The following is a 27,349-nucleotide window of genomic DNA, read 5'->3' on the forward strand; positions in this document are numbered from 1 at the left end:
CCGCTGTGACCTGGGTGTATTTAATAGTAATGTGTCCTCTGCTGTGACCTGGGTTTATTTAATAGTAATGTGTCCTCTGCTGTGACCTGGGTGTATTTAATAGTAATGTGTTCTCTGCTGTGACCTGGGTGTATTTAATAGTAATGTGTCCTCTGCTGTGACCTGGGTGTATTTAATAGTAATGTGTCCTCCGCTGTGACCTGGGTGTATTTAATAATAATGTGTCCTCTGCTGTGACCTGGGTGTATTTAATAGTAATGTGTCCTCTGTCCTCTGCTGTGACCTGGGTGTATTTAATAGTAATGTGTCCGTTGCTGTGACCTGGGTGTATTTAATAGTAATGTGTCCTCTGCTGTGACCTGGGTGTATTTAATAGTAATGTGTCCTCTGCTGTGACCTGGGTGTATTTAATAGTAATGTGTCCTCTGCTGTGACCTGGGTGTATTTAATAGTAATGTGTCCTCTGCTGTGACCTGGGTGTATTTAATAATAATGTGTCCTCTGCTGTGACCTGGGTGTATTTAATAGTAATGTGTCCGTTGCTGTGACCTGGGTGTATTTAATAGTAATGTGTCCTCTGTCCTCTGCTGTGACCTGGGTGTATTTAATAGTAATGTGTCCTCTGTCCTCTGCTGTGACCGGGGTGTATTTAATAGTAATGTGTCCTCTGTCCTCTGCTGTGACCTGGGTGTATTTAATAGTAATGTGTCCTCTGCTGTGACCTGGGTGTATTTAATAGTAATGTGTCCTCTGCTGTGACCTGGGTGTATTTAATAGTAATGTGTCCTCTGCTGTGACCTGGGTGTATTTAATAGTAATGTGTCCTCTGTCCTCTGCTGTGACCTGGGTGTATTTAATAGTAATGTGTCCTCTGTTCTCTGCTGTGACCTGGGTGTATTTAATAGTAATGTGTCCTCTGCTGTGACCTGGGTGTATTTAATAGTAATGTGTCCTCTGTCCTCTGCTGTGACCTGGGTGTATTTAATAGTAATGTGTTCTCTGCTGTGACCTGTGTGTATTTAATAGTAATGTGTCCTCTGCTGTGACCTGGGTGTATTTAATAGTAATGTGTCCTCTGCTGTGACCTGGGTGTATTTAATAGTAATGTGTCCTCTGTCCTCTGCTGTGACCTGGGTGTATTTAATAATAATGTGTCCTCTGCTGTGACCTGGGTGTATTTAATAGTAATGTGTCCTCTGCTGTGACCTGGGTGTATTTAATAGTAATGTGTCCTCTGTCCTCTGCTGTGACCTGGGTGTATTTAATAGTAATGTGTCCTCTGTCCTCTGCTGTGACCTGGGTGTATTTAATAGTAATGTGTCCTCTGCTGTGACCTGGGTGTATTTAATAGTAATGTGTCCTCTGTCCTCTGCTGTGACCTGGGTGTATTTAATAGTAATGTGTCCTCTGCTGTGACCTGGGTGTATTTAATAGTAATGTGTTCTCTGCTGTGACCTGTGTGTTTTTAATAGTAATGTGTCCTCTGCTGTGACCTGGGTGTATTTAATAGTAATGTGTCCTCTGCTGTGACCTGGGTGTTTTTAATAGTAATGTGTCCTCTGCTGTGACCTGGGTGTATTTAATAGTAATGTGTCCTCTGCTGTGACCTGGGTGTATTTAATAGTAATGTGTCCTCTGCTGTGACCTGGGTGTATTTAATAGTAATGTGTCCTCAGTCCTCTGCTGTGACCTGGGTGTATTTAATAGTAATGTGTCCTCTGCTGTGACCTGGGTGTATTTAATAGTAATGTGTTCCACCTCTCTCTGTCTCTACTTCTATCTCTTGTTTCTCTTCACCTCAGTTCATTTTCAGTGCTTTATTGGCATGACATTATATATTGCCAAATATACTGTATATTCATAACATCAACAGTAATATGATGGTAATTCTCCTCTCCAGCGGCCCCAGCCTTGAGGACTCCCCTGTACCCTCCCTTCGTTATGATGGGTCACCACCATGAGATGAACGGAGGTCTGACCAGCCCTGGTGTCTACGCCGGGCTACACATCTCTCCTCAGATGAGCGCTGCCGCCGCCGCGTACGGACGATCACCCATGGTGAGATATACAGCACGCTGCGGATAACTAGCGGCCGTATCTACCTCACCCATGGTGAGATATACAACACGCCGCGCATCACTAGCGGTCGTATCTATCTCGGTGTGGGTTTGTGTGAGTTAATCGTAGAGGTATTATAATGTTGAATCTTTTCGTTTTTTTTGTAGGTTTTTACTATAGATAGTCTCGTGTTGCTAAAATCTCTAAAATCGCGCCTCCTTTTTCGGTGGTGTGGAGAATTTTGTTTTAGCCAAAAATGTTAGATTCAAGCAGCTACATTTTTATTGGATGTTACCTGTCAAGAACCCTCCCACCCACAAGCCCGTAGAAGCATTACGTTATGTTCGTCGCTGTTTTACGACCAGATAGGAAACATCTTGGAGAGTTGTTAGTTTGCAACATTGCAGAAAATGGAAGAAAACCTGCAGGAAAAACTATCCAGAAGTTGGTCTGTACCCAACATCCAGTTGATGAGGTCTATACCCAACATCCAGTTGATGAGGTCTATACCCAACATCCAGTTGATGAGGTCTGTACCCAACATCCATCTGATGAGGTCTGTACCCAACATCCAGTTGATGAGGTCTATACCCAACATCCATCTGATGAGGTCTGTACCCAACATCCAGTTGATGAGGTCTGTACCCAACATCCATCTGATGAGGTCTGTACCCAACATCCAGTTGATGAGGTCTATACCCAACATCCAGTTGATGAGGTCTGTACCCAACATCCATCTGATGAGGTCTGTACCCAACATCCAGTTGATGAGGTCTATACCCAACATCCAGTTGATGAGGTCTATACCCAACATCCATCTGATGAGGTCTGTACCCAACATCCAGTTGATGAGGTCTGTACCCAACATCCATCTGGTGAGGTCTATACCCAACATCCAGTTGATGAGGTCTGTACCCAACATCCATCTGGTGAGGTCTATACCCAACATCCAGTTGATGAGGTCTATACCCAACATCCAGTTGATGAGGTCTATACCCAACATCCATCTGGTGAGGTCTATACCCAACATCCAGTTGATGAGGTCTATACCCAACATCCAGTTGATGAGGTCTATACCCAACATCCATCTGGTGAGGTCTGTACCCAACATCCAGTTGATGAGGTCTATACCCAACATCCATCTGGTGAGGTCTATACCCAACATCCATCTGGTGAGGTCTATACCCAACATCCATCTGGTGAGGTCTATACCCAACATCCAGTTGATGAGGTCTATACCCAACATCCATCTGGTGAGGTCTATACCCAACATCCAGTTGATGAGGTATATACCCAACACCCATCTGGTGAGGTCTATACCCAACATCCAGTTGATGAGGTATATACCCAACATCCAGTTGATGAGGTCTATACCCAACATCCATCTGGTGAGGTCTATACCCAACATCCAGTTGATGAGGTATATACCCAACATCCAGTTGATGAGGTCTATACCCAACATCCATCTGGTGAGGTCTATACCCAACATCCAGTTGATGAGATCTATACCCAACATCCATCTGATGAGGTCTATACCCAACATCCATCTGGTGAGGTCTATACCCAACATCCAGTTGATGAGGTCTATACCCAACATCCATCTGATGAGGTCTATACCCAACATCCATCTGATGAGGTCTATACCCAACATCCATCTGGTGAGGTCTATACCCAACATCCATCTGAGGAGGTCTATACCCAACATCCATCTGATGAGGTCTATACCCAACATCCATCTGATGAGGTCTATACCCAACATCCATCTGATGAGGTATATACCCAACATCCAGTTGATGAGGTCTATACCCAACATCCAGTTGATGAGGTCTATACCCAACATCCAGCTGATGAGGTCTATACTCAACATCCATCTGATGAGGTCTATACCCAACATCCATCTGACGAGGTATATACCCAACATCCATCTGATGAGATCTATACCCAACATCCATCTGATGAGGTCTATACTCAACATCCATCTGATGAGGTATATACCCAACATCCATCTGATGAGGTCTATACCCAACATCCAGTTGATGAGATCTATACCCAACATCCATCTGATGAGGTCTATACCCAACATCCATCTGAGGAGGTCTATACCCAACATCCATCTGATGAGGTCTATACCCAACATCCAGCTGACGAGATCTATACCCAACATCCATCTGACGAGGTCTATACCCAACACCCATCTGACGAGGTCTATACCCAACATCCATCTGATGAGGTCTATACCCAACACCCATCTGATGAGGTCTGTACCCAACATCCATCTGATGAGGTCTATACCCAACATCCATCTGATGAGGTCTATACCCAACATCCATCTGAGGAGGTCTATACCCAACATCCATCTGATGAGGTCTATACCCAACATCCATCTGATGAGGTCTATACCCAACATCCAGTTGATGAGGTCTATACCCAACACCCAGCTGATGAGATCTATACCCAACATCCGTCTGATGAGGTTTATACCCAACATCCGACTGATGAGGTCTATACCCAACATCTGTCTGATGAGGTCTATACCCAACATCCATCTGATGAGGTCTATACCCAACATCCATCTGATGAGTTCTATACCAAACGTCCATCTGATGAGGTCTATACCCAACATCCATCTGATGAGGTTTATACCCAACATTCATCTGATGAGGTCTATACCCAACATCCATCTGATGAGGTCTATACCCAACATCCATCTGATGAGGTCTATACCCAACATCCATCTGATGAGGTCTATACCCAACATCCATCTGATCAGGTCTATACCCAACATCCATCTGATGAGGTCTATACCCAACATCCATCTGATGAGGTATATACCCAACATCCATCTGATGAGGTCTATACCCAACATCCAGCTGATGAGGTCTATACCCAACATCCATTTGATGAGGTCTATACCCAACATCCATCTGATGAGGTCTATACCCAACATCCATCTGATGAGGTCTATACCCAACATCCATCTGATGAGATCTATACCCAACATCCATCTGATGAGATCTATACCCAACATCCATCTGATGAGGGCTATACCCAACATCCATCTGATGAGGTCTATACCCAACATCCATCTGATGAGGTCTATACCCAACATCCATCTGATGAGGTCTATACCCAACATCCATCTGATGAGATCTATACCCAACATCCATCTGATGAGGTCTATACCCAACATCCATCTGATGAGGTCTATACCCAACATCCATCTGATGAGGTCTATACCCAACATCCATCTGATGAGGTCTATACCCAACATCCATCTGATGAGGTCTATACCCAACATCCATCTGATGAGGTCTATACCCAACATCCATCTGATGAGGTCTATACCCAACATCCATCTGATGAGGTCTATACCCAACATCCATCTGATGAGGTCTATACCCAACATCCATCTGATGAGGTCTATACCCAACATCCATCTGATGAGGTCTATACCCAACATCCATCTGATGAGGTATATACCCAACATCCATCTGATGAGGTCTATACCCAACATCCATCTGATGAGGTCTATACCCAACATCCAGCGACTGAGGTCTATACCCAACATCCATCTGATGAGGTCTACACCCAACATCCAGCGACTGAGGTCTATACCCAACATCCATCTGATGAGATCTATACCCAACATTCATCTGATGAGGTCTATACCCAACATCCATCTGATGAGGTCTATACCCAACATTCATCTGATGAGGTATATACCCAACATCCATCTGATGAGGTATATACCCAACATCCATCTGATGAGGTCTATACCCAACATCCATCTGATGAGGTCTATACCCAACATCCATCTGATGAGGTCTACACCCAACATCCAGCGACTGAGGTCTATACCCAACATCCATCTGATGAGATCTATACCCAACATTCATCTGATGAGGTCTATACCCAACATCCATCTGATGAGGTCTATACCCAACATCCATCTGATGAGGTCTATACCCAACATCCATCTGATGAGGTCTTTACCCAACATTCATCTGATGAGGTCTATACCCAACATCCATCTGATGAGGTCTATACCCAACATCCATCTGATGAGGTCTACACCCAACATCCAGCGACTGAGGTCTATACCCAACATCCATCTGATGAGATCTATACCCAACATCCATCTGATGAGGTCTATACCCAACATCCATCTGATGAGGTCTACACCCAACATCCAGCGACTGAGGTCTATACCCAACATCCATCTGATGAGGTATATACCCAACATCCATCTGATGAGGTCTATACCCAACATTCATCTGATGAGGTCTATACCCAACATCCATCTGATGAGGTCTATACCCAACATCCATCTGATGAGGTCTATACCCAACATTCATCTGATGAGGTCTATACCCAACATCCATCTGATGAGGTCTATACCCAACATCCATCTGATGAGGTCTACACCCAACATCCAGCGACTGAGGTCTATACCCAACATCCATCTGATGAAGGCATCACACCTTCTCTGTTTGAACACATTATGAGTGGGCACCTTTGGAGCTCCGCCCACGCAAGGCATTTGATTGGTTTGACATGTTGCTAGGCGTTACTGATTTGAACAGGGTTTCCACCCATCTGTATCTACTTTGTACCATTGACTTCACCAGGCTTTCCCTGTAGGGACGCCTGCTTCTCCGCAAGGCTACTCGGTATGTTATGTAAATAGTATGTTGTGTAAGTTGTGTTGTTCTGTTGCAGGGTTTTGATCCTCATCCCCACATGAGACCAGGTCTTCCAGCCAGTCACACCTCCATATCTGGAGGGAAACCGTAAGTACCTTACACGCTCTGGGTTCTGCTCTTAGTCTGTCTGTCTGTCTGACTGTCTCTCTGTCTGTCTCTCTCTCTGGCTCTCTCTCTGGCTGTCTCTGTCTGACTGTCTCTCTGTCTGATTGTCTCTCTGTCTTTCTCTGTCTGTCTCTCTTTCATTCTCGCTCGCTCTCTCCCTGTCTGTTTCTCTCTCTCCCTGTCTGTCTCTCTGTCTGTCTTAGATGAAGTCCTTCAGTCCTACACTACTTATCTCTTAGAATAACAATCATCAGGGTCATGTTCATTACCGTAACAAAACCTCTTGCAAAGGAAAGCTAAAATGAGTGTTTGTTATTAGATAACTCCAGGGAGTCTCTTCCTGTTTCAGTCCGTTTTCTTCCATTTGGTACCAAATGAACACTACCCAGCAGTACTAACGAGAGCCTGTGTCTCATCTGCCAGAGCCTACTCCTTCCACGTGAGTGCGGACGGCCAGATGCAGCCGGTGCCGTTCCCTCCGGACGCCCTGATAGGCCCGGGGATCCCCCGGCACGCCCGTCAGATCAACACGCTGAGCCACGGCGAGGTGGTATGTGCCGTCACCATCTCCAATCCAACCAGACACGTCTACACGGGAGGGAAGGGCTGTGTCAAGATCTGGGACATCAGCCAGCCCGGCAGCAAGAGCCCTGTCTCCCAACTAGACTGTCTGGTGAGGACAATATTATACTATATAATACTATATAATACTATGGAATATCTAGGACACCAGCCAGTCAACAAGAGTCCTGTCTCTCTACTAGACTGTCTGGTGAGGACAATATTATACTATATAATACTATGGAATATCTAGGACACCAGCCAGTCAACAAGAGTCATGTCTCTCTACTAGACTGTCTGGTGAGAACAATATTATACTATATAATACTATGGAATATCTAGGACACCAGCCAGTCAACAAGAGTCCTGTCTCTCTACTAGACTGTCTAGTGAGGACAATATAATACTATATAATACTATGGAATATCTAGGGCACCAGCCAGTCAACAAGAGTCCTGTCTCTCTACTAGACTGTCTAGTGAGGACAATATAATACTATATAATACTATGGAATATCTAGGGCACCAGCCAGTCAACAAGAGTCCTGTCTCTCTACTAGACTGTCTAGTGAGGACAATATAATACTATATAATACTATGGAATATCTAGGGCACCAGCCAGTCAACAAGAGTCCTGTCTCTCTACTAGACTGTCTGGTGAGGACAATATTATACTATATAATACTATATAATAATATATAATACTATGGAATATCTAGGACACCAGCCAGTCAACAAGAGTCCTGTCTCTCTACTAGACTGTCTGGTGAGGACAATATAATACTATATTATACTATATAATACTATATTATACTATATAAAACTATATAATACTATATTATACTACATAATACTATATAATACTATATAATTCTTTGGAATATCTTAATACTGCTGTTGTTGCTACTACTTCACTTGTTTACTTTGATCTAAGTCATTTTAGTCTGTGTATGTGTGATCCCTGAGTGGGAATTGAACCCTTGACCTTAACATGGCCTTAATAACCAACCAAACAGTACCACTCTGCTACAGTCGAGATATGTTTACTACGATGGTAGGAATACAATGAATGTTCTGTCTGTCTGTCTGTCTGTCCTGTTGTCTGTCTGTCTGTCTGTCTGTCTGTCCTGTTGTCTGTCCTGTTGTCTGTCTGTCTGTCCCGTTGTCTGTCTGTCTGCCTGTCTGTCTGTCTGTCTGTCCTGTTGTCTGTCCTGTTGTCTGTCTGTCTGTCCTGTTGTCTGTCTGCCTGTCTGTCTGTCTCTCTGTCCTGTTGTCTGTCTGTCTGTCTGCCTGTCTGTCTGTCTCTCTGTCCTGTTGTCTGTCTGTCAGTCCTGTTGTCTGTCTGTCTGTCTGTCTGTCCTGTTGTCTGTCTGTCCTGTTGCCTGTCTGTCTCTCTCTCTGTCCTGTTGTCTGTCTGTCTGTCCTGTTGTCTGTCTGCCTGTCTGTCTGTCTCTCTGTCCTGTTGTCTGTCTGTCTGTCCTGTTGTCTGTCTGTCTGTCTGCCTGTCTGTCTGTGGCTAGAACCTCAGACCTGATCCCTTAAGCTGTATTGATTAGTCTGTTCCCTCTGTCCACCAGAACAGGGATAACTACATCCGTTCCTGTAAGCTGCTCCCCGACGGTCGTACCCTCATCGTAGGAGGAGAGGCCAGTACTTTAACCATCTGGGATCTGGCCTCCCAGACGCCTCGTATCAAGGCTGAGCTGACGTCTTCCGCCCCGGCCTGCTACGCCCTCGCCATCTCCCCAGACGCCAAGGTCTGCTTCTCCTGCTGCAGCGATGGGAACATCGCTGTCTGGGACCTGCACAACCAGACTCTCGTCAGGTAGGAGAAGATGGAATGTATGTGGCTTCTACTGATATGTCTGGGTTTCTGAGCTTAATGTTTGTGTTTCTAGTTCCAACAGTGCAGTAATACCTAGCAATAATGAAAAACAATTCACACATAATACAGATTTTTAAGTTGGACAGTAGTAGTTAAATAGGATGAACCAGGACTAGAATACAGTATATACATATGAAGTGGACAGTAGTAGTTAAATAGGACAGGCCTTGACTAGAATACAGTATATACATATGAAGTGGACAGTAGTAGTTAAATAGGATGAACCAGGACTAGAATACAGTATATACATATGAAGTGGACAGTAGTAGTTAAATAGGACAGGCCTTGACTAGAATACAGTATATACATATGAAGTGGACAGTAGTAGTTAAATAGGACAGGCCTTGACTAGAATACAGTATATACATATGAAGTGGACAGCAGTAGTTATATAGGATGAACCAGGACTAGAATACAGTAGATACATATGAAGTGGACAGTAGTAGTTAAATAGGACAGGCCTTGACTAGAATACAGTATATACATATGAAGTGGGTAAACCAGTATGTAAACATTATTAAAGTGACCAGTGTTCAATGACTCTATGTACATAGGGCAGTAGTCTCTAAGGTGCAGGGTTGGGTACCGGGTACAGGGTTGAGTATCTAGCCGCTCGAGAGTACCCTTACCTGCCGATCTATAAATTATGTCTCCGTAATCTAGCATGGGTAGGATGGTCATCTGAATCAGGGTTAGTTTGGCAGCTGGGGTGAAAGAGGAGCGATTTCGATAGAGGAAACCAAGTCTAGATTTAACTTTAGCCTGCAGCTTTGATATGTGCTGAGAGAAGGACAGTGTACCGTCTAGCCAAACTCCCATGTACTTGTATGAGGTGACTACCTCAAGCTCTAAATCCTCAGAGGTAGTAATCACACCTGTGGGGAGAGGGGCATTATTCTTACGAAACCACATTACCTTTGTTTTGGAGGTGTTCAGAATAAGGTTAAGGGTTGAGAAAGCTTATTGGACTCTAAGAAAGCTTTGTTGTAGAGCATTTAACACAAAATCCGGGGGTCAGCTGAGTATAACACTGTATCATCTGCATATAAATGGATGAGAGAGCTTCCTGCTGCCTGAGCTATGTTGTTGATGTAAATTGAGAATAGCATGGGGCCTAGGATCGAGCCTTGGGGTACTCCCTTGATGACAAGCAGTGGCTGAGACAGCAGATGTTCTGACTTTATACACTGCGCTCTTTGAGAGAGGTAGTTAGCAAACCAGGCCAAAGACCCCTCAGAGACACCAATACTCCTTAGCCTGGCCCACTAGAATGGAATGGTCTAGCGTATCTAAAGCCAAGTCAATAAAAATAGCAGAATAATATTGCTTAGAATCAAGGGCGATTGTGACATCATTGAGGACCTTTAAGGTTGCAGTGACACATCCATAACCTGAGAGGAAACCAGATTACATACCAGAGAGAATACTATAGACATCAAGATAGCTTGTCAGTTGATTATTGACAGGTTTTTCCAACACTTTTGATGAACAGGGCAAAATAGAAATAGTCCTATAACAGTTAGGATCAGCTTGATCTCCCCTTTAAATAAAGGACAACATGTGGCTGCCTTCCAAGCAATGGGAACCTCCCCAGAAAGGAGAGACAGGTTAAAAAGGTCAGAGATAGGCTTGGTGACGATAGGGGCAGCAACCTTAAAGAAGAAAGGGTTTTTGGGGTCAAGTTTAAGGAGCTCCTTTAGCACCTCGGACTCAGTGACCGCCAGCAGGGAGAAACTTTGTAGCGGGGCAGGGGGAAAAGAGGGAGAAGCATCGGGGATAGTCGCAGTAGAAGGGGTGGGAGATGAGGAAATGTTGGACGGGCAAGGAGGCATGGCTGAGTCAAATAGGAATCCTGACTTAATGAAGTGGTGATTAAAGCTTCTTGTCAGTAACAACGACATCATCAACGTTAAGGGAAACGGGCAGCTGGGAGGAGGAGGGTTTATTCTCCAGGTCTTTAACCGTTTTCCAGAACTTCTTGGGGTGAGACCTACAGAGAGAGAACTGCTCCTTAAAGTAACTAACTTTGGCCTTCCGGATAGCCTGAGTGCACTTATTTCTCATGTTTCTGAACGAGAGCCAGTCAGCCTGAGTATGCGTGTGCCGAGCCTTTCGCCAAATGCAATTCTTGAGGTGGAGTAACTCTGCCAGATCACGGTCGAACCAGGGGGTGAACCGGTTTTTAATTCTCATTTTCTTTATGGGGGCGTATTTGTTAACAATACCACTGAAAACATCAATAGAAGGTCCAAGCGTCTTCGACAGAGGGGATCAAGCTGATTCTATACCATTTTACAGATTCCAGTTCATGAAGGAAGGCTTGCTCATTAAAGTGTTTTAGCAAGCGTCTATGACAAATCAGGACAGGTTGTTTCACTGAGCGGCCATTACGAACACAGGCTGTAAAACAGTGATCACTAAGGTCATTACAGAAAACACCAGACGGATACCTATCAGGATTATTTGTGAGGATAACATCGAGGAGAGTAGCCTTTTCTGGGTGTTTGGAGTCATATCTTGTGGGATTGGTGATAATCAGAGAAAGATTTAGGGAGTACCATTGCTTTAGGACTTGGTCAGGTGGTTTAAGCATGTCCCAGTTTAGGTCACCAAGCAGGACGAATTCAGAAGATGTAATCTCTCCACATGCCCTGAGGATGCGGCTTGGGGATGCTATCTGGGCCGGCAGCTTTGCAACGGTTAACATGCTTAAATTACTTACGTTGTTCTTGCTTTCCCTTTATAATCGGTGATTGTCTGGAGTCCCTCCTACATACGTCTAGCGTCTGAGCCGTTGAATTGCGACTCTACTTTTGTCTTTGTACTGTCGTATTGCCTTACGGAGATCATAGCTGGTCTGTTTGTAAACCTCCGTGTTCCCAGTCACTTTGCCACCGTTAAATGGTTTGCACTTTCAGTTTTGCGTGAAAGCTGCCGTCTATCCGCCGTTACTGGTTTGGATAAGTTGTAATCATCACTGTAGGAACAACATCTTGGTCCCTGAAGGGAGACTAGCAATGATTCAGGGTCTGTGTTTCCGTGTAGCACAAGAGATGGATTGATACAAATTTGGCAGGGTTTACCTCACATTTATTTTATTAAAGTCCCAAGCTACAGTGTAAAGTCCCAAGCTACAGTGTAAAGTCCCAAGCTACAGTGTAAAGTCCCAAGCTACAGTAAATGTGGCCTCACGATATGCAGTTTCCACTTTACACAAACAGTTCCTTCGGAAAGTATTCAGACCCCTTGACTTGTTTTTACGTTACAGCCTAAAATATATTTAAAATATATATATATCCTCAGCAATCTACGCACAATACCCAATAATGACAAAGCAAAAACAGGTTTAGATTTTTTTTTGCAAATGTGTTAAAAATTTAAAACGGATATATTATTTACTTAAGTATTTAGACCCTTTGCCCTGAGACTAGAAATTGAACTCAGGTGCATCCTGTTTCCATTGATCATCCTTGAGATGTTTCTACAGCTTGATTGGAGTCCACCTGTGGTAAATTCAATTGATTGGACATTATTTGGAAAGGCACACACACCTGTCTATATAAGGTCCCACAGTTGACAGTGCATGTCAGAGCAAAAACCAAGCCATGACGTCGAAGGAATTGTCCGTAGAGCTCCGAGACAGGATTGTGTCGAGGCACAGATCTGGTGAAGGGTACCAAAACATTTCTGCAGCATTGAAGGTCCCCAAGAATACAGTGGCCTCCATCATTCTTAAATGGAAGAAGTTTGGAACCACCAAGACTCTTCCTAGAGCTGGCAGCCTGGCCAAACTGAGCAATCAGGGGAGAAGGGCCTTGGTCAGGGAGGTGACCAAGAACCCGATGGTCACTCTGACAGAGCTCCAGAGTTCCTCTGTGGAGATAGGATAACCTTTCTGAAGGACAACCATCTCTGCAGCACTCCACCAATCAGGTCTTTATGGTAGAGTGACCCGACGGAAGCCACTCCTCAGTAAAAGGCACATGACAGCCCGCTTGGAGTTTGCCCAAAGGCACCTAAAGGCTCTCAGACCATGAGAAACAAGATTCTCTGGTCTGATGAAACCAAGATTGAACTCTTTGGCCTGAATGCCAAGCGTCACGTCTGGAGGAAACCTGACACTATCCCCATGGTGAAGCATGGTGGTGGCAGCATCATGCTGTGTGGATGTTTTTCAGTGGCAAGGACTGGGAGACTAGTCAGGATCGAGGCAAAGATGAACAGAGCACAGAGAGATCCTTGATGAAAACCTGCTCCAGAGCGCTCCGGACCTCAGACTGGGGTGATGGTTCACCTTCCAACAGGACAACGACCCTAAGCACACAGCCAAGACAACGCAGGAGTGGCTTCGGGACAAGTTTCTGAATGTTCTTGAGTAGCCCAGCCAGAGCCCGATAAAACATCTCTGGAGAGACCTGAAAATAGCATGTTTACAGTCCCTGTCTCTCACCGGAAGGAGATCCTCGCCCTGAGCTTGTGTACTTTATTGTCCAGGGACTGAATGTAGTGAGTAATATACTCCGCAGCGGTGCACGCCACCTGAGTCTGACTAGGGCCCCACTCCTTACTTCTTCTTCTCTGGCGTCTGCGTTTTTGGTGCAGCCCCCAGGCTGAGTAGAGCTGCTTCGGGAAGTTCAGGCAAAGGATCCATCTCAGGGAAGTCTAGTTTCTGGTGCGTGACCTCCGATCTATTATCCAAAAGTTATTTCCAGGAGATAATACAAGAAACGTTCTGAGCAAATCATGTCTGAAAAAACAGAGAGCTAGAAACAGGGCGACCGGGTCTGTCGGGCGCCATCTTGTCCCACCATGTGGTTTGTAAGAAGGTATAGATCGTAAGGACATTTTTTGTTGACTACCAGTGGTTTTGTATGTTTGGTATTTTGTATGGCTTTCATGGTGGTTTATTATTTAAATCTGTGATTTTATGGTAGGGGTTTTTAAGGACACATTTGTCACTCTACCAGTGGGTTTAGGACATGGTCTGTAAGGACATTATTAGACTACCAGTGGGTTTAGGACATGGTCTGAAAGGACATTATTAGACTACCAGTGGGTTTAGGACATGGTCTGTAAGGACATTATTAGACTACCAGAGGGTTTAGGACATGGTCTGTAAGGACATTATTAGACTACCAGTGGGTTTAGGACATGGTCTGTAAGGACATTATTAGACTACCAGTGGGTTTAGGACATGGTCTGTGAGGACATTATTAGACTACCAGTGGGTTTAGGACATGGTCTGAAAGGACATTATTAGACTACCAGTGGGTTTAGGACATGGTCTGTAAGGACATTATTAGACTACCAGTGGGTTTAGGACATGGTCTGTGAGGACATTATTAGACTACCAGTGGGTTTAGGACATGGTCTGTAAGGACATTATTAGACTACCAGTGGGTTTAGGACATGGTCTGTAAGGACATTATTAGACTACCAGTGTGTTTAGGACATGGTCTGTAAGGACATTATTAGACTACCAGTGGGTTTATGACATGGTCTGTGAGGACATTATTAGACTACCAGTGGGTTTAGGACATGGTCTGAAAGGACATTATTAGACTACCAGTGGGTTTAGGACATGGTCTGTAAGGACATTATTAGACTACCAGTGGGTTTAGGACATGGTCTGTGAGGACATTATTACTACCAGAGGGTTTAGGACATGGTCTGTAAGGACATTATTAGACTACCAGTGGGTTTAGGACATGGTCTGTGAGGACATTATTAGACTACCAGTGGGTTTAGGACATGGTCTGTGAGGACATTATTAGACTACCAGTGTGTTTAGGACATGGTCTGTAAGGACATTATTAGACTACCAGTGGGTTTAGGACATGGTCTGTGAGGACATTATTAGACTACCAGTGGGTTTAGGACATGGTCTGTGAGGACATTATTAGACTACCAGTGGGCTTAGGACATGGTCTGTAAGGACATTATTAGACTACCAGAGGGTTTAGGACATGGTCTGTGAGGACATTATTAGACTACCAGAGGGTTTAGGACATGGTCTGTTAGGACAGTATTAGACTACCAGTGGGTTTAGGACATGGTCTGTGAGGACATTATTAGACTACCAGAGGGTTTAGGACATGGTTTGTTAGGACAGTATTAGACTACCAGAGGGTTTAGGACATGGTCTGTAAGGACATTATTAGACTACCAGTGGGTTTAGGACATGGTCTGTAAGGACATTATTAGACTACCAGTGGGTTTAGGACATGGTCTGTGAGGACATTATTAGACTACCAGAGGGTTTAGGACATGGTCTGTTAGGACAGTATTAGACTACCAGAGGGTTTAGGACATGGTCTGTAAGGACATTATTAGACTACCAGTGGGTTTAGGACATGGTCTGTGAGGACATTATTAGACTACCAGAGGGTTTAGGACATGGTCTGTTAGGACAGTATTAGACTACCAGTGGGTTTAGGACATGGTCTGTAAGGACATTATTAGACTACCAGTGGGTTTAGGACATGGTCTGTGAGGACATTATTAGACTACCAGAGGGTTTAGGACATGGTCTGTAAGGACATTATTAGACTACCAGAGGGTTTAGGACATGGTCTGTTAGGACAGTATTAGACTACCAGAGGGTTTAGGACATGGTCTGTGAGGACATTATTAGACTACCTGTGGTTGTGTTGGTGTCGTGGCTCTACAGGTGTTTAGTGGTAAAGACATGGTTTCCAAGGATACATTATCTGTACATACATGGTTTATACGGACGTGCTTTGTAAAAAATAACCTTTCTGGTTTCTCACAGGCAGTTCCAGGGCCATACGGACGGGGCCAGCTGTATAGATATCTCTCATGACGGGACCAAGCTGTGGACAGGAGGTCTAGACAATACGGTACGTTCCTGGGACCTGAGAGAGGGACGGCAACTACAGCAGCACGACTTCACCTCACAGGTACGCTCACACACACACACACACACACACACACACACACACACACACACACACACACACACACACACACACACACACACACACACGACTTCACCTCACAGGTACGCTCTCTCACACACACACACGACTTCACCTCACAGGTACGCTCTCACACACACACACACACACACACACACACACACACACACACACACACACACACACACACGACTTCACCTCACAGGTACGCTCTCACACACACACACACGACTTCACCTCACAGGTACGCTCTTACACACACACACACACACACACACACACACACACACACACACACACACACACACACGACTTCACCTCACATGTACGCTCTCTCTCACACACACACACACACACTGGTATCAAAATCCCAGTTGCTACCTACTGCCGTTGTGCCCTTGAGTAAGGCTTATAACCCTCAAAACCAGGGCTCTACAGTGTGACCTTTTTACTTGCAAATGTGTCTAAAATGTTTTGCTCTGCGAACAGGAAGTTTACTTTAGGATCACCAGTGCGTCTCGGAAAAATGAAGGATTCTAGCTTTATTAACTCAAATATTTTTTCATTGTACTCCTAAATATCTTTGTGTGTTTCTACATTTTTCCAACTTAAGCAATACACGTGCTCCTTGTAAAAAAAATATTTAAAAAAAGCTCAGCATATTGTATGTAACTCAGAGTCCAAATGTATTACTAAAGATCAATCTGTTCCTCCAGATCTTCTCTCTGGGATACTGTCCGACAGGGGAGTGGTTAGCTGTAGGGATGGAGAGCAGTAACGTAGAGGTCCTCCACCACACCAAACCTGACAAGTACCAGCTACATCTTCATGAGAGTTGTGTCCTCTCCCTCAAGTTCGCTAACTGCGGTAAGAACACACACACACACACACACACACACACACACACACACACACACACACACACACACACACACACACACACACACACACACACACCACGGTACAAACTGCCCTGACCGAAGCTCAGGAAAACACACACTACTTTGCCAAGTTGAGCTGAGCTGACCTGGTTACATAGTGGCTGGTAGCTTGCTGAAAAGGACAATGGAGGAGGGGATATCTGCCCCAGTCCAGTTTGTTTGGGGGTGTCTTGGCTTAGTGGTTCCTTATCCACCTAGACTTGGCTTAGTGGTTCCTTATCCACCTAGACGTGGCTTAGTGGTTCCTTATCCACCTAGACTTGGCTTAGTGGTTCCTTATCCACCTAGACTTGGCTTAGTGGTTCCTTATCCACCTAGACTTGGCTTAGTGGTTCCTTATCCACCTAGACTTGGCTTAGTGGTTCCTTATCCACCTAGACTTGGCTTAGTGGTTCCTTATCCACCTAGACTTGGCTTAGTGGTTCCTTATCCACCTAGACTTGGCTTAGTGGTTCCTTATCCACCTAGACTTGGCTTAGTGGTTCCTTATCCACCTAGACTTGGCTTAGTGGTTCCTTATCCACCTAGATGCTTGTTATCTGCATTGTGGATGTGGCTGTTCCATCCGTTGCTATTTCCATGACTCCATGGCCTGATCTCTCCCTTTCTTCCTCATCCCCCTCTCTCTCTCCTTCTCTCTCCGTCTCTACCTCCCTCACCCCTCTCTCTCTCCCTCTCCCTCCGTCTCTACCTCCCTCACCCCTCTCTCTTCTCCCTCTCCCTCCGTCTCTACCTCCCTCACCCCTCTCTCTCTCCTTCTCCCTCTCCCTCCGTCTCTACCTCCCTCCCTCCTCTCTCTCTCTCCTTCTCCCTCTCCCTCCGTCTCTACCTCCCTCACCCCTCTCTCTTCTCCCTCTCCCTCCGTCTCTACCTCCCTCCTCTCCCTCCCTCCCTCCCTCCTTCTCCCTCTCCCTCCGTCTCTACCTCCCTCCCTCCTCTCTCTCTCTCCTTCTCCCTCTCCCTCCGTCTCTACCTCCCTCCCTCCTCTCTCTCTCTCCTTCTCCCTCTCCCTCCGTCTCTACCTCCCTCACCCCTCTCTCTTCTCCCTCTCCCTCCGTCTCTACCTCCCTCCCCCCTCTCTCTTCTCCCTCTCCCTCCGTCTCTACCTCCCTCACCCCTCTCTCTTCTCCCTCTCCCTCCGTCTCTACCTCCCTCCTCTCCCTCCCTCCCTCCCTCCCTCCCTCCCTCCCTCCCTCCCTCCTTCTCCCTCTCCCTCCGTCTCTACCTCACTCCCTCCTCTCTCTCTCTCCTTCTCCCTCTCCCTCCGTCTCTACCTCCCTCCCTCCTCTCTCTCTCTCCTTCTCCCTCTCCCTCCGTCTCTACCTCCCTCACCCCTCTCTCTTCTCCCTCTCCCTCCGTCTCTACCTCCCTCACCCCTCTCTCTTCTCCCTCTCCCTCCGTCTCTACCTCCCTCACCCCTCTCTCTTCTCCCTCTCCCTCCGTCTCTACCTCCCTCACCCCTCTCTCTCTCTCCTTCTCCCTCCGTCTCTCTCTCCGTCTCTACCTCCCTCACCCGTCTCTCTCCTTCTCCCTCTCCCTCTGTCTCTATCTCCCTCACCCCTCTCTCTCGCCTTCTCCCTCCGTCTCTACCTCCCTCCGTCTCTACCTCCCTCCCTCCGTCTCTCTCTCTCTCCTTCTCCCTCCGTCTCCTTCTCCCTCTCCCTCCGTCTCTCTCTTCTCCCTCCTCTCCCTCCCTCCCTCCCTCCCTCCTCTCCCTCCCTCCCTCCCCTCCCTCCGTCCCTCCTCTCCCTCCCTCCCTCCGTCCCTCCCTCCCTCCTCTCCCTCCGCCTCTCCCTCTCTCTCTCCTTCTCCCTCCGTCTCTACCTCCCTCACCCCTCTCTCTCTCCTTCTCTCCCTCCCTCCCTTCTCTCCCTCCTCTCTGCAGGTAAATGGTTTGTGTCTACAGGGAAGGACAATCTGCTGAATGCCTGGAGGACTCCATATGGTGCCAGTATATTCCAGGTATGTATACTGGTCAATACACTAGAGCACAGGACAAGATAAACGTGTGTGTGTGTGTGTGTGTGTGTGTGTGTGTGTGTGTGTGTGTGTGTGTGTGTGTGTGTGTGTGTGTGTGTGTGTGTGTGTGTGTGTGTGTGTGTGTGTGTGTCACCCCTCAGATACTATAGTAATACTGATGTAACAACCGGTCTCTATCACTCCTTTATATACTATGCTTCTGAGTATAACACATTTCCAAGTTTCACCCAGAATCTAACGGTTCTAAAGATGAATTTAAGCCTTAAGACGCTTTTGGGAAACCCGGCCCTGGCCTTTTAGTCAGCCGTCCTTTTTCCCAATTTAACCTTTTACATGTATTTAAACACAAACAAGGCTTGAGAGAGTGTGAAATAGGCCTAGATAGCTGTCAAATCTATGTCACGAAATATAGCATTGTGGTCTGATGTCCTCTGTCCACTTGGTTTGAGTGTAAGTGACTAAATGTGTTGTATCTCCCCTCTACAGTCGAAGGAGTCTTCGTCAGTCCTGAGCTGTGACATCTCTGCAGACGACAAGTACATCGTCACAGGCTCCGGGGACAAGAAGGCTACTGTCTACGAGGTCATCTACTAGAGACAGACACGCAGACGATGGGATGAGATTATGGTGGAGGACCTCAGATGGGATTATGGTGGAGGACCTCAGATGGGATTATGGTGGAGTGGAGGACCTCAGATGGGATTATGGTGGAGTGGAGGACCTCAAATGGGATTATGGTGGAGTGGAGGACCTCAGATGGGATTATGGTGGAGTGGAGGACCTCAAATGGGATTATGGTGGAGTGGAGGACCTCGGATGGGATTATGGTGGAGTGGAGGACCTCAGATGGGATTATGGTGGAGTGGAGGACCTCAGATGGGATTATGGTGGAGTGGAGGACCTCAGATGGGATTATGGTGGAGTGGAGGACCTCAGATGGGATTAAGGTGGTGGAGGACCTCAGATGGGATTATGGTGGAGTGGAGGACCTCAGATTGGATTATGGTGGAGTGGAGGACCTCAGATGGGATTATGGTGGAGTGGAGGACCTCAGATGGGATTATGGTGGAGTGGAGGACCTCAGATTGGATTATGGTGGAGTGGAGGACCTCAGATGGGATTATGGTAGAGTGGAGGACCTCAGATGGGATTATGGTGGAGTGGAGGACCTCAGATGGGATGATGGTGGAGTGGAGGACCTCAAATGGGATTATGGTGGAGTGGAGAACCTCAGATGGGATTATGGTGGAGTGGAGGACCTCAGATGGGATTATGGTGGAGTGGAGGACCTCAGATTGGATTATGGTGGAGTGGAGGACCTCAGATGGGATTATGGTGGAGTGGAGGACCTCAAATGGGATTATGGTGGAGTGGAGGCCCTCAGATGGGATTATGGTGGAGTGGAGGACCTCAGATTGGATTATGGTGGAGTGGAGGACCTCAGATTGGATTATGGTGGAGTGGAGGACCTCATCATGCTCAGGAACACTGGATTACTCCTACCTCCCTCACAGAGACACACATCCTGGATGTGATGTTGGCGTTCTGGAGTCTGCTGGCCCACAGCCCCCCCTGACTGGCTATCTGGGATGCTTCGCTGACCTGGGTAGGAGGGCCGGGCCAGGCTGAGTTTGGCCAAACTTGACCAGTCTGGTATCGTGTCTCAGGCCCTCACTCGTTAGGACTAAGGAGTAGCACTACACTAGCTGAGTGAGTTAAGCTCCAGAAGAACTAAGAGAAGAGAAATTTAGTTTTTCTATTTGTTTTTTGTGTCGCGGCGGCACAGAGAGGATAGAGGATAGAGGAGAGGTTCAGCGTGAAGAAGCAGCCTGTGTAAAGTCAAATGTACATAGTAGTTTAGCTAGTGTACAAGACGGCAGAATAACAGGCCTTTATATTCTGGTGTCCAGATCCACTCTCTCTGGTTCTGCCTGTGTGATGGTTCTCTCTGCATGTATTATTGGGCTCCCGAGTGGTCGAAGGCACTGCATCTCCGTCCAAGAGGCGTCACTGCAGTCCCTGGTTCGAATCCAGGCTGCACATCCGGCCGGACCCTGTCCCATAGGGTGGCGCACAATTGGCCCAGCATCGTCCGGGTTTGGCCGGGGGGGGGGGGGGTAGGCCGTCATTGTAAATATTAATTTGTTCTTAACTGACTTGCCTGGTTAAATAAAGGTGAAATAAAAAATTGTACATGTTCTGTCCTCTCCTTGGATCTCTCCCTCTCAGGGCGATGAATATCTTTATAAAAAAGGATTTATATTTTCCTGTTTTCATCTTTGCTGCTTTTCTTTTGTCATGTTCCTTTTCCAGCGTGACCTTTTCCTGAAATGTAATTAGAATATTATCCAACCCCCCCCCCCCCCCCTTCGTAGAAAATGACATGTTTTACTGGAGCACTGAACAAAAGCACGAGAGGAACACGTGAAACATCATGTCTAGTGGATTGTAGCAAACAATACCCCTGTCTGTGTCCAGACCAGACCAGGACCCTGTATAGAGTAGTAGAGATGGAGCTGTTACCAGACCAGGACCCTGTATAGAGTAGTAGAGATGGAGCTGTTACCAGACCAGGACCCTGTATAGAGTAGTAGAGATGGAGCTGTTACCAGACCAGGACCCTGTATAGAGTAGTAGAGATGGAGCTGTAACCAGACCAGGACCCTGTATAGAGTAGTAGAGATGGAGCTGTTACCAGACCAGGACCCTGTATAGAGTAGTAGAGATGGAGCTGTTACCAGACCAGGACCCTGTATAGAGTAGTAGAGATGGAGCTGTTACCAGACCAGGACCCTGTATAGAGTAGTAGAGATGGAGCTGTTACCAGACCAGGACCCTGTATAGAGTAGTAGAGATGGAGCTGTTACCAGACCAGGACCCTGTATAGAGTAGTAGAGATGGAGCTGTTACCAGACCAGGACCCTGTATAGAGTAGTAGAGATGGAGCTGTTACCAGACCAGGACCCTGTATAGAGTAGTAGAGATGGAGCTGTTACCAGACCAGGACCCTGTATAGAGTAGTAGAGATGGAGCTGTTACCAGACCAGGACCCTGTATAGAGTAGTAGAGATGGAGCTGTTACCAGACCAGGACCCTGTATAGAGTAGTAGAGATGGAGCTGTTACCAGACCAGGACCCTGTATAGAGTAGTAGAGATGGAGCTGTTACCAGACCAGGACCCTGTATAGAGTAGTAGAGATGGAGCTGTTACCAGACCAGGACCCTGTATAGAGTAGTAGAGATGGAGCTGTTACCAGACCAGGACCCTGTATAGAGTAGTAGAGATGGAGCTGTTACCAGACCAGGACCCTGTATAGAGTAGTAGAGATGGAGCTGTTACCAGACCAGGACCCTGTATAGAGTAGTAGAGATGGAGCTGTTACCAGACCAGGACCCTGTATAGAGTAGTAGAGATGGAGCTGTTACCAGACCAGGACCCTGTATAGAGTAGTAGAGATGGAGCTGTTACCAGACCAGGACCCTGTATAGAGTAGTAGAGATGGAGCTGTTACCAGACCAGGACCCTGTATAGAGTAGTAGAGATGGAGCTGTTACCAGACCAGGACCCTGTATAGAGTAGTAGAGATGGAGCTGTTACCAGACCAGGACCCTGTATAGAGTAGTAGAGATGGAGCTGTTACCAGACCAGGACCCTGTATAGAGTAGTAGAGATGGAGCTGTTACCAGACCAGGACCCTGTATAGAGTAGTAGAGATGGAGCTGTTACCAGACCAGGACCCTGTATAGAGTAGTAGAGATGGAGCTGTTACCAGACCAGGACCCTGTATAGAGTAGTAGAGATGGAGCTGTTACCAGACCAGGACCCTGTATAGAGTAGTAGAGATGGAGCTGTTACCAGACCAGGACCCTGTATAGAGTAGTAGAGATGGAGCAGTTACCAGACCAGGACCCTGTATAGAGTAGTAGAGATGGAGCTGTTACCAGACCAGGACCCTGTATAGAGTAGTAGAGATGGAGCTGTTACCAGACCAGGACCCTGTATAGAGTAGTAGAGATGGAGCTGTTACCAGACCAGGACCCTGTATAGAGTAGTAGAGATGGAGCTGTTACCAGACCAGGACCCTGTATAGAGTAGTAGAGATGGAGCTGTTACCAGACCAGGACCCTGTATAGAGTAGTAGAGATGGAGCTGTTACCAGACCAGGACCCTGTATAGAGTAGTAGAGATGGAGCTGTTACCAGACCAGGACCCTGTATAGAGTAGTAGAGATGGAGCTGTTACCAGACCAGGACCCTGTATAGAGTAGTAGAGATGGAGCTGTTACCAGACCAGGACCCTGTATAGAGTAGTAGAGATGGAGCTGTTACCAGACCAGGACCCTGTATAGAGTAGTAGAGATGGAGCTGTTACCAGACCAGGACCCTGTATAGAGTAGTAGAGATGGAGCTGTAACCAGACCAGGACCCTGTATAGAGTAGTAGAGATGGAGCTGTTACCAGACCAGGACCCTGTATAGAGTAGTAGAGATGGAGCTGTTACCAGACCAGGACCCTGTATAGAGTAGTAGAGATGGAGCTGTTACCAGACCAGGACCCTGTATAGAGTAGTAGAGATGGAGCTGTTACCAGACCAGGACCCTGTATAGAGTAGTAGAGATGGAGCTGTAACCAGACCAGGACCCTGTATAGAGTAGTAGAGATGGAGCTGTTACCAGACCAGGACCCTGTATAGAGTAGTAGAGATGGAGCTGTTACCAGACCAGGACCCTGTATAGAGTAGTAGAGATGGAGCTGTTACCAGACCAGGACCCTGTATAGAGTAGTAGAGATGGAGCTGTTACCAGACCAGGACCCTGTATAGAGTAGTAGAGATGGAGCTGTTACCAGACCAGGACCCTGTATAGAGTAGTAGAGATGGAGCTGTTACCAGACCAGGACCCTGTATAGAGTAGTAGAGATGGAGCTGTTACCAGACCAGGACCCTGTATAGAGTAGTAGAGATGGAGCTGTTACCAGACCAGGACCCTGTATAGAGTAGTAGAGATGGAGCTGTTACCAGACCAGGACCCTGTATAGAGTAGTAGAGATGGAGCTGTTACCAGACCAGGACCCTGTATAGAGTCTGTCTGTAACAGCCATGTTCTGTAATCTAGAGGAAGGCCTTAAATGATGGTTTAGTGCAGCCAGTCCACAAGGAGGTGCTCTTACATTCTTTGGTGAAACCCTGGAATTCATTGGGTACCCTTCTATGGTCATTCATTACTTATAAAACACATTTACAAATGTTTTTATTCTGAAACATCAAATACTGTCATACCGTCAAAAATGAGAAATATACTGAACCAAAAATATAAACGCAACATTTGTAAAAAGAAATTGTCAAAGATTTTACTAATTTACAGTTCATGTAAGGAAATCAGTCCAATTGAAAGAAATTAATCTGGCCCTAATCTATGGATTTCACATGACTGGGCAGGGCTGCAGCAACTCATCCTGATTGGCTGCAGCCGTGGGTGGACCAGGATGACCCATTGGGGAGCCAGGCCCAGCCAATCAGGATTAGTTTTTCCACATGGAAAAGGCTTTATTACAGACAGAAATATTGACTGTACGGGTGGTTGGTCTCAGATGATCCCGCAGGTGAAGAAGCAGGATGTGAAGATCCTGGACTGGCGTGGTTACAAGTGGTCTGCGATTGTAAGGCCGTTTGGACGTACTGCCAAATTCTCTAAAACGACATTGGAGGCGGCTCATGGTAGAGATACGGACGTCCAGTTCCCTGGCAACAGCTCTGGTGGACATTCCTGTAGTCAGCATTCCAATTACACTCTCCCTAAAAACTTGAGACATCTGTGATATTGTGTTGAGACAAAACTGCACATTTTAGAATGACCTTTTATTGTCCCCAGCACAAGGTGCACCTGTGTAATGATCACGCTATTTAATCAGCTTCTTGATATGCCACACCTGTCAGGTGGATGGATTATCTTGGCAAAAGGAGAAATGTTCACGAACAGGAATGTAAACAAATTTGTGCACAACATTTTAAAGAAATAAGCTTTTTTTGTGAGTTTGGAATATTTCTGGTGTATTTTATTTCAGCTCATGAAACATGGGACCAATACTTTACATGTTGCGTTCATATTTTTGTTGAGTACTATATATTGTGATATATATTTTGGTCATCTCACCCAGACCTGTTCATGGGGTGTATCCAGTTCACTAACTGAACAGTATATTCTCTCTGCATACAATCCTCAAATCATCCACATGTAAAAGCCTAGCTCCTTTTACTCCTGTGGACTGTTAGTGACTGATGCACACGGGATGTTTCACAGTCAGTCAGTTACCTACAGTATGTAGGTGGCAGGGCTAGATCAACACGGTTGGGTATTGGCTCTGTATTGTCCAAGGCTGAATATCAAACCCACCACTTGGTCCCTAAGCCTTTTATCGAGTGGCCACTCGCTGTTGTGTTCAATCACTCAAGTCTGCAAGTGTTTTTGTCTTCATATTATTAGGTAACTTTCCATTCATCCTATGGACTGGTAGAGGGGGTGAGGGTTTCTCAACATTATGGACTGGTAGAGGGGGTGAGGGTTTCTCAACATTATGGACTGGATAGAAGGGGTGAGGGTTTCTCAACATTATGGACTGGATAGAAGGGGTGAGGGTTTCTCAACATTATGGACTGGATAGAAGGGGTGAGGGTTTCTCAACATTATGGACTGGTAAAAGGGGTGAGGGTTTATCAACATTATGGACTGGTAGAAGGGGTGAGGGTTTCTCAACATTATGGACTGGTAGAAGGGGTGAGGGTTTCTCAACATTATGGACTGGTAGAAGGGGTGAGGGTTTATCAACATTATGGACTGGTAGAAGGGGTGAGGGTTTATCAACATTATGGACTGGATAGAAGGGGTGAGGGTTTATCAACATTATGGACTGGATAGAAGGGGTGAGGGTTTCTCAACATTATGGACTGGATAGAAGGGGTGAGGGTTTCTCAACATTATGGACTGGTAGAGGGGGTGAGGGTTTCTCAACATTATGGACTGGTAGAAGGGGTGGGTTTCTCAACATTATGGACTGGTAGAAGGGGTGAGGGTTTATCAACATTATGGACTGGATAGAAGGGGTGAGGGTTTATCAACATTATGGACTGGTAGAGGGGGTGAGGGTTTATCAACATTATGGACTGGTAGAAGGGGTGAGGGTTTATCAACATTATGGACTGGTAGAAGGGGTGAGGGTTTATCAACATTATGGACTGGATAGAAGGGGTGAGGGTTTATCAACATTATGGACTGGTAGAAGGGGTGAGGGTTTATCAACATTATGGACTGGATAGAAGGGGTGAGGGTTTATCAACATTATGGACTGGTAGAAGGGGTGAGGGTTTATCAACATTATGGACTGATAGAAGGGGTGAGGGTTTATCAACATTATGGACTGGTAGAGGGGGTGAGGGTTTATCAACATTATGGACTGGTAGAGGGGGTGAGGGTTTCTCAACATTATGGACTGATAGAAGGGGTGAGGGTTTCTCAACATTATGGACTGGTAGAGGGGGTGAGGGTTTATCAACATTATGGACTGGTAGAAGGGGTGAGGGTTTCTCAACATTATGGACTGGTAGAAGGGGTGAGGGTTTCTCAACATTATGGACTGGTAGAAGGGGTGAGGGTTTCTCAACATTATGGACTGATAGAAGGGGTGAGGGTTTCTCAACATTATGGACTGGATAGAAGGGGTGAGGGTTTATCAACATTATGGACTGGTAGAAGGGGTGAGGGTATTTCAATGTTAAGTAGCAAGTTATTTTGGTCATCGTCACTGGACATGTGTACAGTTGTTGATATTTCAACAAACGTTTTTTTAATTTTAATACAAAATTAACCACAATGCTTTATTTTAGCCACTTTGTTGCTAAGTGTAGCCATGTCAATGAGATGTCCTCTTTACTGCCAGTGATGTCCTGTGGTTAAACCAGGCCAGCCCAGTACAGCTTGGTTAGGCTCAGCATGTGTGAAAAGCCCTTGAGATGGCCTGTGGTTGAACCAGCCCAGTACAGCTTGGTGAGGCTCAGCATGTGTGAAAAGCCCTTGAGATGGCCTGTGTATTAAGCCTATAGAAACACTCCCTGTACCTATATGCATCTCAAGTGAATCGGTGTTCCACCAGGCTGATGCGTGTGCTTCAGTAACCATGTAAACGG

At 46.2% G+C, this 27,349-nt stretch overlaps 1 protein-coding gene across 1 annotated transcript in view; it reads left to right on the plus strand.

Annotated features, from left to right (window-relative positions):
• The window catches only part of tle3a (TLE family member 3, transcriptional corepressor a), a 162,190-nt gene extending 140,830 nt beyond the window's left edge, over positions 1–21,360 (plus strand). Inside the window, exons 14-21 of the mRNA XM_071405171.1 lie at positions 1,901–2,058; positions 6,778–6,848; positions 7,290–7,539; positions 9,004–9,251; positions 16,084–16,231; positions 16,966–17,116; positions 19,076–19,152; positions 19,657–21,360. Coding sequence (XP_071261272.1) covers positions 1,901–2,058; positions 6,778–6,848; positions 7,290–7,539; positions 9,004–9,251; positions 16,084–16,231; positions 16,966–17,116; positions 19,076–19,152; positions 19,657–19,764 — 1,211 coding nt within the window. The 3' untranslated portion in view covers positions 19,765–21,360. The remainder of the gene's footprint in view (positions 1–1,900; positions 2,059–6,777; positions 6,849–7,289; positions 7,540–9,003; positions 9,252–16,083; positions 16,232–16,965; positions 17,117–19,075; positions 19,153–19,656) is intronic.
• The last annotated feature ends 5,989 nt before the right edge of the window (positions 21,361–27,349 follow it).

The sequence above is a fragment of the Salvelinus alpinus genome, chromosome 6, assembly GCF_045679555.1.
Source record: "Salvelinus alpinus chromosome 6, SLU_Salpinus.1, whole genome shotgun sequence".
In the NCBI taxonomy this organism is placed as follows: domain Eukaryota; kingdom Metazoa; phylum Chordata; class Actinopteri; order Salmoniformes; family Salmonidae; genus Salvelinus; species Salvelinus alpinus.